General features: G+C 37.1%; 1 protein-coding gene across 1 annotated transcript; it reads right to left on the reverse strand.

Moving 5' to 3' along the window:
- Positions 1-447: 447 nt before the first annotated feature.
- Positions 448-18,901, reverse strand: LOC102605945 (plant UBX domain-containing protein 11). Its single transcript, XM_006364633.2, has 12 exons — positions 18,712-18,901; positions 16,726-16,756; positions 16,485-16,584; positions 15,905-15,957; positions 15,723-15,806; positions 15,464-15,562; positions 12,728-12,818; positions 12,543-12,610; positions 9,519-9,725; positions 8,947-9,442; positions 1,880-2,140; positions 448-949 (listed from the first exon to the last, which is right to left on the reverse strand). Exons 2-12 carry the CDS (start codon positions 16,735-16,737, stop codon positions 726-728), a joined length of 1,695 nt encoding a protein of 564 aa, XP_006364695.1. The 5' UTR covers positions 16,738-16,756; positions 18,712-18,901; the 3' UTR covers positions 448-725.
- Positions 18,902-19,878: the final 977 nt, after the last annotated feature.

Consider the following 19,878-nt stretch of genomic DNA (forward strand, 5'->3'; position numbering starts at 1 on the left):
AATTCAATGAGCGAGCCCAAACTAAGCAAAGCACACTGAGAAATATGTTGTATGACTTAAAAATCAAAATATACAGTAATTGAGTAGATGTTTGCACTTTGGAATATTGACTGTCAAGAAGAAGGCTAAATTGGAATATTATCATTATCATTGATAGATAAAACGCAAAGGAATTACACTACTTTTTGAAATCAGACAGTCAATAAATTCCTTATCTTTTTTATAAAGAAAGAACTTCTCCAACTCTTGTGCTGCAGTCAGAATCATCGGATTGTGTTCTAGAAGCAAAGCTAACAAACAAACAAATCATCAATCTCCTTTCACTTGAGAAAAATGAATAGAATTCGAAGAAACAGAAGAGTGGAGACTGAGGCTATTTGTTAAACATTGTTTATCGGGTGGGTCCAAAAATTAAGATGCACACGCAAAATCAACCTGTTCGACTAATCAAGGTAAACTTGTCTCAGTACTCTATTAGAAGATCAAGTACAAGTGCTAATGATTATTTGTTCTCAAAACATCATCTACAACAGTTTCACTAACCATAAAATGCGTCTCCAAGTTTAGAGCTACTAAACTTGACTCCAGTTTATGCTAAGCCAATCATTGTAAAGATAAAAGGAACAGGCTTCAATCCAAAACTTATTACAATGATTAACGGGAAGAATATATCCAACTGTAGCACACTATAGACACATCAATATACAAGAAAGTGCACTGGAATCTTATTTACTATTGTCATCTCCACCAAACTGAGTAGAATTACCATTCCAGAATGTGTTTCTATCACCAAACTGATTTTCATCTTCATCATGTTTCAGAGTGTGGATGTTGCTCCCAAAGCTAGATGACGCTGGCTTTCTACCTCTGTTATTAGTTGTGGAAGTTACGGGGGTTTGGAATTGCTTACTTACCAAGGTCTGATTATTTTGAGGCGTGGAGTTTGGACCTACATGTCAGAGGCAATAAATTGAGAACACAGTACCAAATTATCCAGATAAGCAAAAACAAATTAACATGACACAGAGTGGCAGTCAACACATGAATGTATCAGCCTCCTATCCAATGACGAACCCAAAATTTACAAGGGGTTAAAAAAAAATAGAATGATATAACTAAGATTTGAACATGCGACCTAAAGCACTGTTTGAACCTCTTTGCCACTTCACGGGGATTCAACAATTCATGTTTAGCCAAAAAGTGCTTTAGGTCACATATTCAAATCTTAGGTCATGGGGTAATCTCCCTTATGTCATGGGGATTCAACAATTCATGTATAGCCATAAAAAACTGTTTTCGCTTTATTTACCCTGTATAATTTTTCAATGACAGGGGGTTCAATTTCCTCCTACCTAGTTATTCCCCTGATCTCATCCATTTATAAATAGAACATTTTTAATACACCTGATAGTGGATCTCGAAAAGCTCAGTTACAAACTCATTATTTTATTTAATCTGTAAAAGCTCGTGTAAAGTACGATATTAGCACATGGAGAAGCAATTACACCTGACAGAGTCAAAAGTCAGGCACAAAATTGGGAAAAAGGTGTTTTCAAATAATACTACAGAAAATGAAAAGAACTTCTAGTGCTTTTTATTCACTTTGCATAATCTTGTCCATAGATTAATTTAAATGGAGAAAAATAGTCAGCAATGATTCATATAGCCAACCCCTACATGTTTGGAACCGACACTGTTGTATTAGCAAAAAATGATGGTGTAGAGTGTCTGTTAATGCAAGTCTTATAAAAAATTTCAAGCAACTCAAAAGCTGATCTAAGAAAGTGCAAGTAATGCAATCTGTTGAACGTATCCTTAATTTCTAATTCTCTAGCAGTGAAGCTGTCACAGAGGTCAAGAAGAAAGGAAAGGAAACTACCATATTGCCATATGCTATCTCGAGAATCCTCAGCAGTGTTTGATGTGTTAGAACTTCCACCAAGGTAAGATAAAGGATTTACATACGAAAAGAGTTTTCTGATCGTAGCAAAATATCCTGCATCGCCTCCAATTGCTGTATGGTTACTCTCAGCCGGATTGTTTTGACCATGCAATGATGTAACATCCACTTCGTTACGAAGAACGATTATCAGTGCTTGCCTATTGTGTAAACCCAAATCTGACAATGTTCTATCTAGATCTGTTGACACGTTTCAAGGGAAAAAAACACTTATAAGGTATATTAGTAATTTAATTGCTCCCTAAAGTATGAGGTAAGAAGTAAATGTCCTTAATATGAGCAAGCACCAAAAAAAACAACGTTTGATAGCGGTACATGGATCATAAGCTGGAACTGAACAAAACCATATAAAGGTTCTGGAGAAGATCCTAAGCAAGCATGTGAAATATATCAGTTCAAACTAGTTGTTACTGATATATACTTTTTTGATGAAAAAGGTAATAGATTTCATTAAAGAGTACCAAGAAGGTACAAGAAAGAGTACAAACTAGAAAATTTCCTTCTACATATTGAAGGAATGCAAAAGATCTAATATAAGAGTTCATATGCAATGCAATTAGGGGTGACAAAATCAAACCCAACCCGTCCAACCCGCTTAAAAACCCGCCCATTCATTATCTCAACCCATTAAAAATTGCGCTGATATATAACCCGAATTGGCTCCAGTGTTATCAAAGGCGAAAAGCGCAAAAGAGATCTAAGGTCTGTGGGCGCAAATAAAGCATGAGCTTTAATGAAAAAAGGCGCAAAGGGAGAAAAAAAAATACAAATATTTATGTTTAGTCCAAGACAAATAATTATAAACATGAATGACAAATATATGACCAAAGAAATTGAAAGTTTTTATGATAAAATGAAATATCAATTGTTTAGTGTCACTTCGAAGAGGCTCATTGGCAAGGAAATTTTTGTCTTAGAACCTTGATGACGACACTGAAGCGCACATAAAGCGAGGCGAAGCGCTCAACACGTTTTGAGCCTCGCTTCAAGGCTTAAGCGGGCCTTTGACTACATTGATTGGCTCATGAGAAATCTTGTCATAATATTTATAAAGAACTATTTTTTCAATTTGATATGTTATATATAGCCATAATAAAGAAAAAAAAATATTACGTACTAAAATAGTTTAAAAGAACAAATAAAACAATTAAGTTCAGTAAAAATTGAGTTGGGTTGGGTCTTGACCCGGTATATAACCCAATACCTAACCCGTTTTGACCCAAGCAAATTTGATTTGATTTGGGTTGGATCTTAACCCGATTGTTGTCTTAACCCATTATGACCCACTCAAACTTGACCCAACCCGCCCAATTGCCAACCCTAGATGCAATATTCTTCCTACACCATAAATATAGACTTTCAAACACCTAGAATTAATATGAACTATATTTTCCTTCCTAGTGTTAAAACATCTATTATTCCTCTATGTTTCAAACTCGATCAAGACTTCATTCCAGACTAGTTGAGACAGGCTATAACAATTTGAACTCACACTATTGGATATAATCATCTCATGTGTGCTAAAGCAATTACAGGTGGCAAATGAGACTATTTGTAGCCAAACAACAAACTATTCGGACAAAACCACATCTTCTGACACATTTCCTAACAGCTTTAAACCAACATTTAGAAATCCTTAAGAATGTGTGTTAACCAAAGGAAAAAGTCTGCCACATATAAAAGTGGAACATTGATGTACCAGGCTGCCAGCAACTCAGACTGTCAAGTTGCCTACTCGCACTCCCTTGACTTGAGGCAGCAATGGAGGATGTATTGCCACCCAAAACAATGACAAAAAGGATAAGGATCGTAATAAGAAAGACAATATGGTGGGATATGTTTAGATTCTTTCACACTCCTAGGGTAATACCAACAACTGTGAAAGATTTGATGCTCAGTTGGAAGAGCGGGAGAAAGAGGAGAAGACAAAGGACCTGCAACGTGGTTCCAATTGTTTACTGTGGGTAGTTTGGAGAGAGAAATATGCAAACTTTTGTAGGTGTCGAGTTGAGTTTCTTGCAGTTGAGTAGTCTCCACTCCCTTATTTTCTTTTGGTGTAAGCAGAAAGTTTCTTGTTGTAAAGAGGATTGGGTAGATTTGCAAAGTATCATATATTTTTTTTGAGATAAGGGTAATTTTGTATTTACAAAAGATTCATCATCCAAGAGATGATGAATTGGAAACTTACATCCCATAGTGTGATGAGCACACCTCCATGATAGTAATCAGATTACAAGTTTCCTAAGAAATCAACTAATTCTACCCCATCCCCCACCAAGTCTTGTTTACACCAAAAAAAATAGAAGACTATTACAGTTTGTTTTAATCCTCTGAAAATTGATTTTCTGTCCTTCAAAACAACTAGCATTCCTTTCCTTCCATATAGACCACCAGATATATGCTGGGATGAGCTTCCACCATTCTTCCTTCTTGCCTCTACTTCCAACTCCTGGCCAGCTGTCAGGACCTCCAAAGTAGTCTTTGGCATCACCCAACTAATCCTCAGACTGCACAAAAACGTATTCCACAACCTTGTAGCGGTTTTACAATGAATGAACAGATGATTATTTACCTCAGCTTCAAGTTCACACATAAAACATCTTGAACACATATGCATGCCTCTTTTCTATAAAGCTTCATGAGTAAGGCATGCTTTCCTAATCAGTAGCCAAACAAAACATGATACCTTTGATGGACATTTCACCTTCCAAATTAGTTTCCATGGCCACCTCTCAGTCAATGAAATATTGTAGTTCATCTTCCAATAGCATGACTTCACTGTGTAGACCCCTTGCTTGTGTATTTTCCATATTGGCTTGTCAGATCTTGGAGATGTACCTGGGAAATTATTGAGGACCTCTAATAACTTGGCAATTTCCTCAATTTCCCAATCGTTTAATGCTCTTCTAAAAATTAGATCCCAACCCTGTTGACTCCAGACTTGTGCCACAGTGGCATTGCTCTGCAAACTCAGGGTATACAAATGAGGAAATAGGTTTCTCAAATTGTCTTCCCCTAACCATATTTCATTCCAGAACTCTGTCTTTAGACCATCCCCCACACTGATGCATATGTTGCTTCTGAAGTGTGGCCATAATCTTCTAATCCAAAAGTGCCCATAACCTCTTTAGTTGTCCATTGATTAAATAAACCATATTTGCCTGCAATGAATCTTCTCCATAAGGCTCTGTCTTCAGTACAAAATCTCCATAACCATTTCTGAAGTAGACAGCTGTTCTGTAGACTCAGGTTCTTCAGGCCTAAGCCTCCTTGGATTCTATTGAGTGTGATTGACTCCCACTTTACCAGATTATAGCCTCCCTTTTCCTTGTTACCCTGCCATAGAAAAGTTCTCCGTAGCCTATTAATTTTCTTTTCAATGTTCTTGGGGATTGGAAATAAGCTCATCATGTAGGTGGGCAGACCATCCAACACTGATTTGATGAGTGTTACTCTGCCACCCAGAGACAGGTACTGGCCTTTCCATTTGGCTAGTTTCCTCTCACATCTCTCCAACACCACATTCCACACTTCCAGCTCTTTGTTCTTTGCTCCCAAAGGTAGTCCCAAGTATTTTGTTGGTAGTGCATCTACCTGGCAACCCAATGTTTCAGCTAGCCTAGACATATTGTCAACATTATTGATAGGAAAGAGATGACTCTTCAACCAGTTGACATGCAGACCTGAAATGCCCTCAAATATAGTGAGAATAGCTCTTAAATGCCTAATCTGTGTCTCCTCTGCCTCACAAAATATAAGAGCGTCATCAGCATAAAATAAATGTGTGATCTCCATTCCTGCCTGTGCACTAAAGCCTCTCACCCATCCATTTGTCTTTGCCTTCCTGAACATATGATTCAGTCCTCCATGGCTATTAAGAATAAGAATGGAGACAGAGGGTCTCCTTGTCTGAGACCTCTCTGGGACTGAAAGAAACCTTCGGTGTTACCATTTATGATAAGAGAAAACTTCACACTTGAAATGCAATACTTGATCCAGCCAATCCACTTGCTTCCAAATCCCATGTCCTTTAGAATTTTCAAGAGGAAATTCCAGTTAACATGATCGTAAGCTTTCTCAATGTCTAGCTTGCATAGAATCCCTGGTTTCTTTTGCTTTTCCCTGGAGTCTACCAATTCATTAGCCAACAATGCTGCATCCATTATTTGTCTACCTCTCAAAAAAGCCATTTGATGTTCATCAATCAGTTTCCCAATGACGGTCTTCATTCTCTCCGTCAATAACTTGGATATGATTTTATAAACTCCTCCTATTAAATTGATAGGTCTGAAATCCTTGAGCTCAACTGCACCTGGTGTCTTTGGAATCAATGCTATGAATGTAGCATTGAAAGATTTCTCAAACACACTCCTCTGATGAAAATTTTGTATAGTCAGCATCAGGTCCTCTTTCAATATATCCCAGCATTTCTTAAAGAAATCCATAGTAAATCCATCAGGGCCAGGTGCTTTTGTCCCCCCTGACCATTTTTTTGATGATCAGTAGCACTTCCTCCTCCGTAAATGATCTTTGTAACCATTCGTTTTCTTTCGTTGACACTGTTGGGCACCCTACAAAATCAAAAGAGGGCCTCCAGGACTCAGTTTCTGAGTAGAGCTTGGCGTAGAAGTCTATCATGGCTTCTTTAACTTCTGTAGGTTCCTGTATCTCCACCCCTCGTATCACTAGTCTATCAATTGTGTTGTATCTCCTGTGGGCAGTTGCTTGTCTTTGAAAGAACCTAGTGTTTTTATCCCCTTGTTTCAACCATAGCACTCTAGACTTTTGTCTCCAGCTTGCTTCTTCTTGTTTGGCCAGCACTTCCAGCTCTACCAGAATTGTTGTTTTTATCACCATTTCCTCATCATTAAGTATTCTGTCGTTCTGGATTCTATCTAGCTCAGCTAATTCTTCTAGCAAACAATTTTTCCTGTGGGCTGCTTCAGAGAAGTTCTTCTTGCTCCAATCTTTTAACTTTTGTTTTAGCATCTTTAGTTTACTGCTAAGCTTATAATCAGGGCACCCTTCTACCTCAAAGTTGTTCCACCACCCCTGCACCATATCATTAAAGCCATCAACCTTGAGCCACCAATTTTCAAATTTGAAACATGGTTTTCGATGCTCCCAGTTACCACTTTCCAACATGACAGGATTGTGATCTGACCCTACTCTTGGGAGGGTGCTTTGCTTGATGCTTTTGAAGTTTTCCTCCCAACTCATAGAATATAAGAACCTATCCAACCTAGCAGCACTTGGATGGTTATCCCCCCTGAACCAAGTGAACTTCCCGCACTTGGATGGTTATCCCCCCTAAACCAAGTGAACTTCCCTCCCGACAGATAAGGGTCATGCAACTCCAGTTCATCTATCCATCTGGAAAATTCATTCATGATGTTTGTAACTCAGCTGCACCCTCTTCTTTCCCCCATATGTCTTACAGTGTCGAAATCTCCCCCTGTGACCCAAGGTCCTCCACATAGTTCCTTCATTGCAGCCATTTCTTCCCAACACTCTAACTTCTCTTTCCTGGTGTGTGGAGCATACACTCCAGTGAAGTACCAGGAAAAAGAATTTTGAGTTGATTCAAACTTGTAAGTGATTGAGTAGGTACCTTCCTCCACCTTAGTGCCAGTCCATACTCTACTATCCCACATAATAAGTATTCCCCCCTTACTCCCATCTGCCTCAATATATCCAAGCCTCATCCATCTACTAGACCAGAGCTGATAGGCAATCCCCTCAATCCCTTTGTTCACCTTGGTTTCCTGTAAACAAAATACATCCGCTTTCCATTTCTGCAAACAAGTCTTAACCAACTTCTTATTGGTGGTGTTGTTAAGACCCCTCACATTCCATGTGATCAACTTAATATTCATTTAAAAGTCAGGCTTAGAACCCTCCCCTTGCTTCTAGCACCTTCAACCTCTTTATTGAGACTAGATTGAAGCTTTTTCAATTCATTCTTGCCTATTCCCCTGCTCTTAGGGATGCTAATAGCTTTCCCCTGCTTCTTGTTGTCTATCTCTGTTTTCCTTTCATCAATTCTCATGAGTAGTGCAAGAGTCTCTTTCTCAAATCCTTCGAATGCTACCCCATACGTGTTGCTCAACTCCAATATGTGTGAGTTAACCCAGTTTGGTGCCTCAATTTCAGCCAAATCTTCTTCTGACAGGTTTTGCATAACCACTGGTTCAGCATCAAGAACTTGTTGCAATTGTAGTTCTGTCTGATTTAAATCTTTGGACGTATACCTTTCTTCCGAATGTCTGTCCTCATTGGTCAGCATTGAGTTATGGGTTTGCATGTGTGCATTTTCATCTGCTACTTTCTCTCCCACCATCTTCTCCTTCGTTATTTCCTCAGAGGACTTCTCCCATAGTTTGATTGCTTCCAGAAATTGAGAAGCTAGAGTCTTAATGGTTGAAAGCCCATTAATATCTCTCACTTGTTCCTCCTGTGATGTCTCATTTAAACCCAAATGGGTTTCAGAATTTCCTTTGTGTTTTTGGCCCAAATGAGCTATTGGGCCCAAATTTATTTCCCCTGAGATCTAGGGACCAGAGCAGATCTTTTCTATTAGATCTGCTGGGTGGTCCCCAGTAACCCTAGTTGACCCACATGGTTCCTCACATGTCTTTGGCACGCTTTCCCCCATCTGTACTTTATCATTGTCACACCTCCTTTTACCCAAAGGTTTTCCATCCAAAACCTGTTGGGTAATACATGTGTTCGAGCCTTCTTCTCCATAGGATATCTTCGCCGGAGCTTCTGCCCAGAGTTGCATCGTGAACAAAACCCCTCTGTTTTCAATCGTCACCTCTTTCGGAGAATACTGTGGGGGCTGGGCTGAAACAGAAGTATCATATATTGTAGAGTTTTGAACTTTTGGTATATTGAATACGGCTGTTTTGGTCATGATTATGAATGAAAATACTTTTACTTGATAAAAAAAAAAAATAATATATATACATATAATACTCTGTTACCTTTATCACCAAAAACCTTGCGAGGATAAGGAACTGCTAGATCGTAATAACCAATGCTGCTCGTTTGGTTTTTATCAACATAGTGCTTGACCATCCTTAAAGTATCCATAACGAGAAACTTCACTTGTAAACTTGAACCGTCAGGTAATCTAATGTTTAAATAAACATCGTGAAATGTATTTGACGAATCATCTGAAAAATCAGCCTTCTCAGCAGCTGCATCTTCAACTATATTTATCTCGTGACCTTTCCCTGCTTTATTTGCAATCTCTCTAGGAGCTTCATCATTAGGGTCCAACTGTTGATCACGCAAACCAGGATTCTCTTTTGAAATTGAACATTCATCTTTACCCTTGGTTGAATCTACTTCTACAAGATGAAGTGGCTTTTCTGCTGTTGTGATCACAGTGGTAGACTCATTGAAGTCACCAATTCTAGATTCAAAGGCATTTGCTGATCCATGAGAAGCCATGTCAATTAGCGAGGAATCTATTTCCTGCAAAGTAGTTAAATTTGACTATTACGCTGGACAATAATGAACAGAGGTCTGAATGTGAGTAAATGAAATTTACCGTAGCAGCATGTCCACGATCCTCTCCCTCTACTATCTGAGAGTTTTTAGACAGTGTAGCCAATGGAGATTGTATATGTGTCATCGCCTGAGCTGGTGAAACTTGAGCACTTGAAGAACTCCCTACTTCAGATGTTACAGAAGAAGCTCCAGATACAAGCTCTTTCTTTGAAGCAAGTGCAGCAGTCAAGAAAGTAGCTGTTGTATCCTGCAGTTAACCATAAATAATTGATACAAAGAACCAAGGTAAGATTGAAACAATCCAAGGACCAACACAATAAACTAAGTGGAGCAGCCCAAAATCATGAAGTGGACAACACTGTATACCTGTATGAAGGAAAAACAGTGCTTCCTTACATACTAAACAGCAAATCCATGAGCTTAAACCCAAATCTGATTGGATTATTTCAGCCTCAAATTTAATATATTGTGCTAATCAAGGTTTATGAAGTAATAAAATGTAAAAGTGAACGGCTAGCAAACCGACATCCAACCTTCGCATTTTTCCTTTGTAAAATAAGGTTTTGGGCCTAAATCACACCCCAAAAGCTAGCTCAAAGGGAGGAGGATTGTCCAATCCTTACAAGGAGACCTGCCATCTCATTAACCACTGATGTGGATTTCATTCTTTAACACCTCACCTCACGCCCAAGGCTAGACATCTAGTGTGTGGGCATATTTAATTTGCAGGCTCAACATTGGGTGAGATGGGTCCTGCTCTGTTATCATGTAAAATTAGGTATTGGGCCTAACTCACACCCCAAAAGTTAGCTCATGAGGGGAGGGTTGCCCAAGTCCATATAAGCAAACCACCAGTCCATTCCCCAACTAAGTGGGACTTTTTCATTCTTCAATATCCTTCAAATTACAGAGGCAGAGTAGGAAAAATGGCACAGAGAAACTTAGGCAAGTATCCATCTTGCCAACAATGGTTGAACTGATAGACAGCAGCAAAGGAGACAAGGATAAACAAGAGATACAAGAATACTGTGGCAAGAGAGTGACGGGGTTTATTTACTTTTGGTTTAGCAGGGAGACGAGTAGCAACTTAGAAGTTGATTCTAGACATCTTTGTAGCTGAATTGCAGAAAGCTGTAACCAAAGAAGGGAAATTTATCTTTCAAGAAAATTCTACCCCTAACCGCAGTTCTGTTATATTGCAATACTTGATTGACGGACAAGAGCTTTGTAGATTTTTTTTGACAATTGGTAAGTAGAAGAGCTTTGTAGATTTTGAATCAAGGAAATGACTTGATTTGGCCACGGTTATAAGGCTTTACAGATTACAGTGTGTCATGGATGGTAAAAACTGTACAAAATTGAAGCTCTTGAAGTGAAGAGTATTTGGTAATTGAAAATTGCACCTAAAATAGATAAAATGTTTCTCTATGGTAAAGCCTCGTGAAGGACCAAAGAACAACCAGAGTTGTAGAATAAATTAACTCTCGACTCTTGAATTCCGTGGAAGCCACTAACCAGACTGCCTATTTTATATATTATTACTTCATATGCTGCACATAACTTTTTTTAATATGGTAATTTTCTCCCTTGGTGACTTGAACCCACAACCTTACTTCATTATGAAATAAATAATTTATCTATGAAATGGGAATAATTCTGCCTGCAAAAGAAAACAATGTTAATAAGAACATGATTACTCATTTGTATTCACATTACTTTGTCCAACTAGTTGCTCAAAGTTTCATTTGTGATTCAACGCATTACTATGTCCAACTAGATTGTCGCTGGAAATTTTGGACATTTGGAGATGCAGTGTATGATAAGATGGGTTAGAGAGAGAAGGTCCGCTTTCTCTCTAAAATCTGACCACCCGAAATTCAATTCTACAAACTTCACCACATTTTCCTCAAATACTCAATATCTCTAACTGCATACCCACCATTATTTCCACCTCTTCCAGCTATACCAATAAGGATCCTCGAAATCTCAAACAAGTAGGTTGACTCTAAAAGATTTTGATTGTAAATAAACTCTAGGATGAAGAAAGAAACCACAGTTTTGAGTCGCTCTGTGATGAGGTGGCTGTTGCGAGGGGAAGGGGGGATCTGGTGAATCCTCAGTTATTTTATGGAGATTTTAATGTCACTAGACATACAATGAAAAGAAGTAACAGCAAGAGAATATTCAGAGCAGTAAAAGAACTTTCAAATATCATTGAAGATTTAGAGCTAGCAGAGTCTACAATCCACTCTGGATGGAGCACAAAAATAATTTTGCCTATCCCATTTAAAGGGAAGCTTTTTTTTTTCTTTCTAGTAGATAGCACAGAGTTGTCACTCTTTAGAGGGGAGAAGCTGGGGGCTAGCCCCATCTCCTTGCAACCTTTTTTTTTTTTTTTTGAGAAGGTAACATTTTTTGTATAACTATTTGCTGCATAAAAACTACAGCTGTCCATACTTAAAAGGAAATATAGGAAAATGTACTAAGCTATAACCTACTTACAGAGATCCTAGAACATCAATAAAAGATTATATGTCTTCCTATAACCTATAACCTATAACCTACTTGCAGCCTTATTAGTAGTAATAATATTTAGTAATTGTGTAGTTCCTATGCTTCAAGGTCGTCTAGTATTATATTGCTTCATTTGCTTTGTATCTTGATATTTTGTTCCCATAATTTACTCGCAACCCTGCTTTGAATATCTTCTCTTTTGAGCCAAGGGTTTATCGGGAAGAGACTCTCTACCTCGCAAAGGTAGGGATAAGGTCTACGTACATCTTACCCTACCCACACCTCACTTGTGGGACTACACTAGGTATGTTGTTATCCGACACAAGTCACAATTCTAGCAATTGCTCACATTCAGAGGCTAGTGGTCTAAAAAGTCAAAAAGAACAGCTCAAAACAAGTGATTCCCTGCAATTTCCTCAGCATAAAGCTAATAGTCTTCCTAGTAAAACAATTCATCATAACTATTGGGAACAAAATCAGGAAAATCAAATCATGTCTCTGGGACCGAATTAAAATTATATGGAGAACACGTATATGACATAAGAAATACCTGAACATGAAGACTTAACCACGCCTTCTCAAGACTAGATGCAAGATTATCAGCAGAAACAAAACCCCCTGAAAATTAGATACATAATTAAGAAACAAGAAAGAGATGCAACAACTCAGTTACATCTCAAACAACTAATCATACCATGGTTTTTATTACCAAACATTAGATTAAGCTGATCATACCATGTTGCCATAGTTGAACACCATTGTATCCAATAACTGTAATACAAGGGACAGCCTTCTGTGGATCTATGTAGCTCATGTAAGGGTATATCTACATGAAAAGTGCACATAGACAGCATGACATTGACAGCAAGATTTCCCAATTTTAGGACTCATCAACCAAGAAAGAATTCACAAAGTTTTGAATGGCTTCGAAAACATTCCCATTGTAGATCACAGTAACTATTGAACTCCTTAGTTTTCATACTATCCTTAGTTTTCATACTAAAACAGGTTTTACATTTATTAAGAGAGGAGCATTTCTAATACATGTTGAAGTACTTGCACTTCGGAAACTCGCCATGCTTGAACATTTTTTCTACTTTTCCCATTGTCTTTGTCCCTTCAAAGTTCGAATACTGAAAGTCCAATTAAAGAAGATGAACTAGTCCCTGGAAACTACAAATCATTCCACACTGGACAAAGATGCATTTGAATATGAATACAAAAATAAGGTGAATAGAGAAGTACATTATGAGCAGTTACAGGAAATAACTTCTACATTTATGCACCTGAATTATTTTATTTACCAGACCTCGTGCAGAACGCCCACCCAAGTTAGCACACTGGAGAAAGTATCATCAAAATTCTTTACTATACAAGTCATTTTTTCCTCTTGCAATGTTCTTGCATCAATTGTTTCTCTTTTTAGAATGGGTATTGTATTATTAAGAAGGTGTGGTCAAAAGTATTTACAGGTCGAGCAAAAGTATGTCCTGTCTATTCCAAGAGAGATCCTATCCAGTCAATCACTTTTTCAGCTTCATTAATGATATTCTGTTTACACCAAAAAATTAAATAAAAGTAAACTGTTCCTTAATCTTCTTCATAGAGTTTTCTTTGTCTTCAAAGCATCTCGCATATCTCTCCCACCTAACAAACCAACATATACAAGCAGGGATTAGTGTATCACCATTTCTACTTCTTGTTTCTCCCCTGATGTTCCAGCACTCTAGAAATTCTTTAGTATCTCTAGGCATGCACCATTTAAGCCTCACTATGTTAAAAGACACAATTGCCTACTCAATACACTTCATCGAGATGAAAATCAAGCTTGGTCTATCCCTCTTCTTTCTTTCTCTCAATATGCTTCTTCAAATAATAACAACATACCCAGTGTAACCCCTCAATTGGGGTATGGAAAGGGTAGAGTGTATGCAAACCTTACCCCTACCTTGTGGAGGTAGAGTGTCCAAGCGATGAAATAAGAAATACAAAAGTACAGAGCACATAGCAAATTATAGGGAAAGCATCACCATGCATTCAGAGAACAAAGAACAATAACAACACCTACATAATGCGATAACTGAAGCACGAGAAATGGCAGGTAGTAATAGAAATCATAGGGCAATAAACTAAAAAAATAATGCTACCAAACTAACACCAAGCCTAACCCGCAAGATATCGAGACAATGTTCACCACATACTAACCCCTTCTACCCTAATCTGCAACGTTCATATCCCAATATTTAAGGTCATGTCCACGGTAAATAAAGATGTGTAATAACCTGTCTAATCACCTCTCCCAAATACTTCTTCTATGGCCTACCTCTCTCTCTCCTTAAACCCACCAAAGCTAACCGCTCACACCTCCTCACTGGGCATCTGCACATCTCCTCCTCTTCACATGCCTGAACCATCTCAGTCACGCTTCCCTCATGTTGTCCCAAATATCTTCATTCCTAATCTTACCACTTCTAGTATGTACACACTTCCACCTCAACATATGCATTTCCGCAACTCTTATCTTTTAAACATGAGAGTTCTTAACTGGTTAGTACAGTAGTACTCTGCCCCATACAACATGAACCTACCACCACTCTGTAACCAATCAAAATGTATGATTGATATAAAAAGCCAGTCAGTATTGACGTTGACCCGGTTACCCTAGAAACTCGCCAGCAGGATGATGAATGTTCTTCTGTTAGACAGAGGGAGACCCTTGCACCAATGGTCTCTGTTTATAAATTCTACACTTGCCCCAAAATATAGTTTTAGTTCGCTTCCATTTAGATGAATTTTTTGTATAACACATCTAACCGTCACCTCTGCTCGAAGTTTCTTTAACCAACTCCATTTACAAAATTTCAGCTAGAAAAATTCCATAAATCAGGTCCTAGAATTCCTTGTTAATGATATCCAGCATGAGCTCCATGGTGATTCTAGAAGAGAAAGATCCCTCACCCTCTCAGACAACGCGCAATTAATAGACAAAGAAAACAAAAGTCTTTGCACTGATAGAGGGATGTGTAAAGAAACAAAAGAAATTAGACGAGGAATAGAGTATCTCAAGGATTAAGGGGGGGGGGGGGGGGGGGGGGTGGGGAGGGGGAAAGGAGGGGGGGGGGGAGGGGGGTGGAGGGTACGATGGGAATGACACAATCAGTGTAAAATATCACTTCTGAAACTTGTTTTTCCTTGTTCCTACTAGTGAAGTCATTTTCCTAGAGAAATATTTTTTAAAATTTTTGATGAACCGAACATGAGAAAATAGAAAAATATTTTCTCCATTCCGAAAACACCCTTATATACACTATAGTTACATATAATTTGGTCGCAATTCACATGAAAACTCTTATATATGTGTTAAAAAAAATTAAAAAACATAAGTATAGATAATTATCTTTAACCTAATAAATCAAATAAGAAATTCGAGCTCGTAAAGTTTAAATTATGACTCCGTCTTTGCTTACTAACAATTTTTTTAAAACTTTGATGTATACAGCCACAACCATCAGGCTCAAGACTCCCGGCCCATCCTCTTCCAAAGCCTGCAGATTTAATGGGCCGGAAATTCTGCAGGCCCAAAGAAGATGCTACAGATGCACAATTGCAGGCCAATTTAGATTGGGCCTGCACTAATCAAGGTGTGGATTGTGGCCCAGTTCAAGCTGGAGGCCCATGTTTTGGCCCAAATACTGTTAGATCTCATGCAGCCTTTGTTATGAATTCTTACTATCAAATCTGAGAAGTTTCTGGCATCAGTACTTCCTTCTAGGATGTGCAACAAAATGCAGTACTTTGATATAGAATCAGCAACCTGAGTAATTAGAAGAAAGATGAGAAAGTGAACTTACTATTGAAGGGCTGAAAGCATCAAACCTAGTAACATTCTACGAAGTGTAAGGATAAACTTACTCTTGGGTCGAGCCAAGTTGATGTTTCCGATTGGTTTGATTCCATATTACCACCTAGGACACAAATTTGCAAGAAATACAATTAGGATGACAAGTCTAAAGACTCATCCATTTCCTAAGCATCAAAGTGATCTCTCAGTATGTCCAATCACCTTCCCCAAAGAACCAATAAAGGCATAAAGAAAAAGGGTAAAGTAGGAAATACAAAATTATTTGCAGAAACATATGCTGAAGATAAAGCAAAAAACAGCAAGGACAAAATAGTTACTAATTTCTTATTATGATTCTAGTAAAATCAACAAATAATTCTTTTGAAAATCTCCGTATATCATCGGTATGAAATGCTTCCCTTTTTGGTTGAGTGAGAGAATATGCTTCCCCAGGTTAGTCAAGAACACTTATCATGACTCTAACTACTCCCCAGTTACCCTTGAGTCCAGCTGAGCTACTTGGGAACCTACTGTTATTCTATGTTATAATCTTTGGTGCAACATCACCCAAATCTATCTTAAAGTTCTTTTTAGGACACACTAATGGAATTTATAGCATAATTACATTGAAGAGAATTAGAAACCAGTTACCTGAAACAAAAACTACAAAAAGCTTCTTCTGCTGCTTGGCTTCAGTGATGGCTTCTACAATAGAACCATTGAACACGAGAGGAGATAAAAGTTGCTCCATCTATTATAAGAGGGCAATATAAACTTCAGCTTTAAGATGATAGATCCAGCTTTAGGGTGATGAACAAAGATAAAGATTCTAACAGAGAATAAGGAACAAAATACAAACTAAAGACATAAGCAAAGATAAAGAAATACTCACAGAGTAATCCATAGTTCAAACAGACACAAGCCTGTGCAGAAAGTATAGATCTATGAATGACTTCATAACTATATTAATTTTTGAGATCCTAACTTAGTGAAGAAAAGCAAGAGATTATACCCAATTCACCTTTTATTGTTGACTTCAAGGATATTTAAACAAAAAATAAAATAAAATCTGACAGAGTCTGATTTTGGCTACAAAACTGATTAGTCTCAGAGCCTGTTTGGATTGGCTTATTGTAAGTGCTTTTTAGCCAAAATAGCTTTTAAGCACTTTGATTGTGTTTGGGTAAAATAAACAAGTGTTTTTAAGCACTAGATTCTAAATAATGAAATAAGTCAAAAGCCATAAGTTAAGACTTTTGGCTTATAAGGCATAAGCCAAAAGCCAATCCAAACAGGCTCTTAAACAAAATCAGAGCAAAAGAAGAATTATGAGTTAAAATATCACATTTTGACCTTTGTCTCTACCTCACAGTACGATTGATGAACTTCTATTGAGTATGGAAAAGTAGCCAAGAGTCATACAAGCTATTGAATGGATTTTTCTCCTTTGGTATCGATTTGATATTGTTCAGTTGGTTTTAGAAGCTTATTTCCTCTCAAATGTTTCATTGAATCCCAAAAGAGAAGAATCAACTCCCTATATCCCAAATTTTGGTCACTTTGACATTTCAAGAAAGACAAGTTATACTTACTTTTTCTTTCAAACTTCTGGCTTCACTTATAGATGAACGGGCAAGATCCTTGGGAGAACTACTATCGTAGAAGGCAAATTATACCATTAATCTGGAACACAGATATTTCTTCTCACCCATTAAAAAGTATTCCTCCCTCTTATCTAACTCTCCGAGAACTTTTTCCTTTTCCCCCTCTTCTTGTCTCTCCCCACGCTTCTCTCCTTCCTCCTAGTTTTCCGACCACTGCATACTAAGCCAATATCTTATCCAATTAGTTCAGTGGAGGTGATGGGAGACAGATCTTGGGTTTAACTTACATTCCAGTATAGTGCGCTTGTCCTTTTATACTACTTAGACATGCATCCGGCAAAGGAAGGACTTTTTTTCCAAAGCTGACTTCTTTTATCGAGAGACACTCTTTGTTGACGATAAAAGCGATGCTCCGGGTTGAGTTGTCTGAGATAAGCCATAATTTTGGGTCAGCTCTAATCCTAATAAATACCATGTGAAGCGCGTGATCACCCAGATTCCTATGCTCCTACTTTTACAAAGAAAGACCACCTCAACAAAAAATGACCAAATCATACCTTTAATTCCTTTTTGGGTAAGAAAAGATGACTAAATCATATTATTTTCCCTCTTGAATCAAGGAATAACTGAATATTTATATTTTATAAGGATCTCCTTCTATTTCCTAAGAAATCATGTCAAAATAACTAAGCAGATCCAAAACATAACTTCTACAACAAGTTGAAATCTATAAATCAGTTAAACACTTTATAAGTAGACTACCTATGGACCCAAAACAATAGTAATGACCTTAAAACTTGGATAACATGGCCAAAAACTGACCAATTGTAAAATAAGGCATTCGCAATTAATCAAAACAATTAAGTCGACTCCACACACTTGAAAAAGAAATAAAAGGTTGTTCCTTCTTTCACTAAATCAAGTTCAATGCAGAATTAACAAAGTCATTTGAAAATATAGAGCACTAAAAAAAAGGGTAAACACAAGACAAGTCCAACACATCCAATAAACCTTGATTTCTCCCATCCAAGTAATGTTTGCCCTATGCTTTAGTATTCTCTTCTACAACTACTTAGTATTATATAACATAACTAAGAGAAATTGAATAACCATTTTTCCCCTTATATGATAAAAAAAAAGGATTTCAATTTCCAGTTCCATCAAACAATATGAAAATATTCCTACAAAATAACTGAAAGTTAAACTAAAAGGGATTTAGGGTTTCTGTTTCCAGAATCCAGGAAGGGATGAGACAAACAAAAAGGTAAGCTTACAGCTTGATTGCGCCGGAGAGATGCTCACTTCGATCAATCGGAATTTTGAGTTTATCGAATTGCCAAAACTCTAAAATGAATATTTTTCAGCGCAGTGGTGTGGAAACGGTCATACCGGAAACCAGTAAAAAAATAAAAGTATTTATCCTTTTATATATTCAACACTCTGAGTTCAAATCATACGTAAAGATTTGAAGTTTAATTTTTTGGAAATTTTAGTCTCTCAATACATATAGAGTTAGAGTGTCCATAATAATATATCCTTTCAAATTGTTTATGAGTTGGTTTTTTATGCATTAAATTATTTATTTATACGATTATAAAATAGAGAGATATTCACCGTAATGAGCGCACGAAGGATGCTCTTTTTCAATCTTTCTTTTCATATTTTGTTTGTGAAAAATCAAAATTTAGTAACCTAAATCATCCTTATAAGTTAATAATCTTAGCTTGATAAATCATCCTTATGTGGTAATGTGGCCTACATAACTACATTAATGCCTAAGAGGCTATTGAAGCATAATATTATTATCTTCGAGAATATATATAAATTGCCTAATGTGCTATATACATATTGCCTAAAAATTATTAAATCACTAATAATAAAAAATAACAAATTTCACAAGGAAAATAGTAAATATGAGATGTCGTATGTTGTTTGCTCCTTAGTATCAGATTTTATAAGAAAAAAATAGCAAATATGATGTCATACATCAAAATATCAATTTTTATAAGAGAAATTTTGTACAAGAAAAACAAGGAGTTGTTTGGTAGAGTGTATAAGAATAATGTTAAATAATGTGTATTAGTAATACTTGCATAAACTGTTGAGGTCGTTTGGTAGAGTGTATTAGAAAAAATAATGCGTGTATTAGCCTTGTGTATTCTTTTTCAACCTATGTATACACTCTATTGTGTATTAAGGAGTGCATTGCTAATGCCATGGATTTCTAAGTATTAGCAATGCAATGGTTTGAATGCATGCATTAACATGATAAAAGACCCACTTAACCCCTCAAAACCTTTTTTACATCATTTCCACCATAAAAGTCAAGGGTATTTTTGTAAATAATTTTTTTAATGTCATACATACTATTTTTAATGCATCAAACCAAACAATGCATTAAAATAATATATGTATAATTAATGCAAGCATAACTAATACAT

This window comes from Solanum tuberosum, unplaced genomic scaffold (genome assembly GCF_000226075.1).
Source record: "Solanum tuberosum cultivar DM 1-3 516 R44 unplaced genomic scaffold, SolTub_3.0 scf00496, whole genome shotgun sequence".
Taxonomy (NCBI): domain Eukaryota; kingdom Viridiplantae; phylum Streptophyta; class Magnoliopsida; order Solanales; family Solanaceae; genus Solanum; species Solanum tuberosum.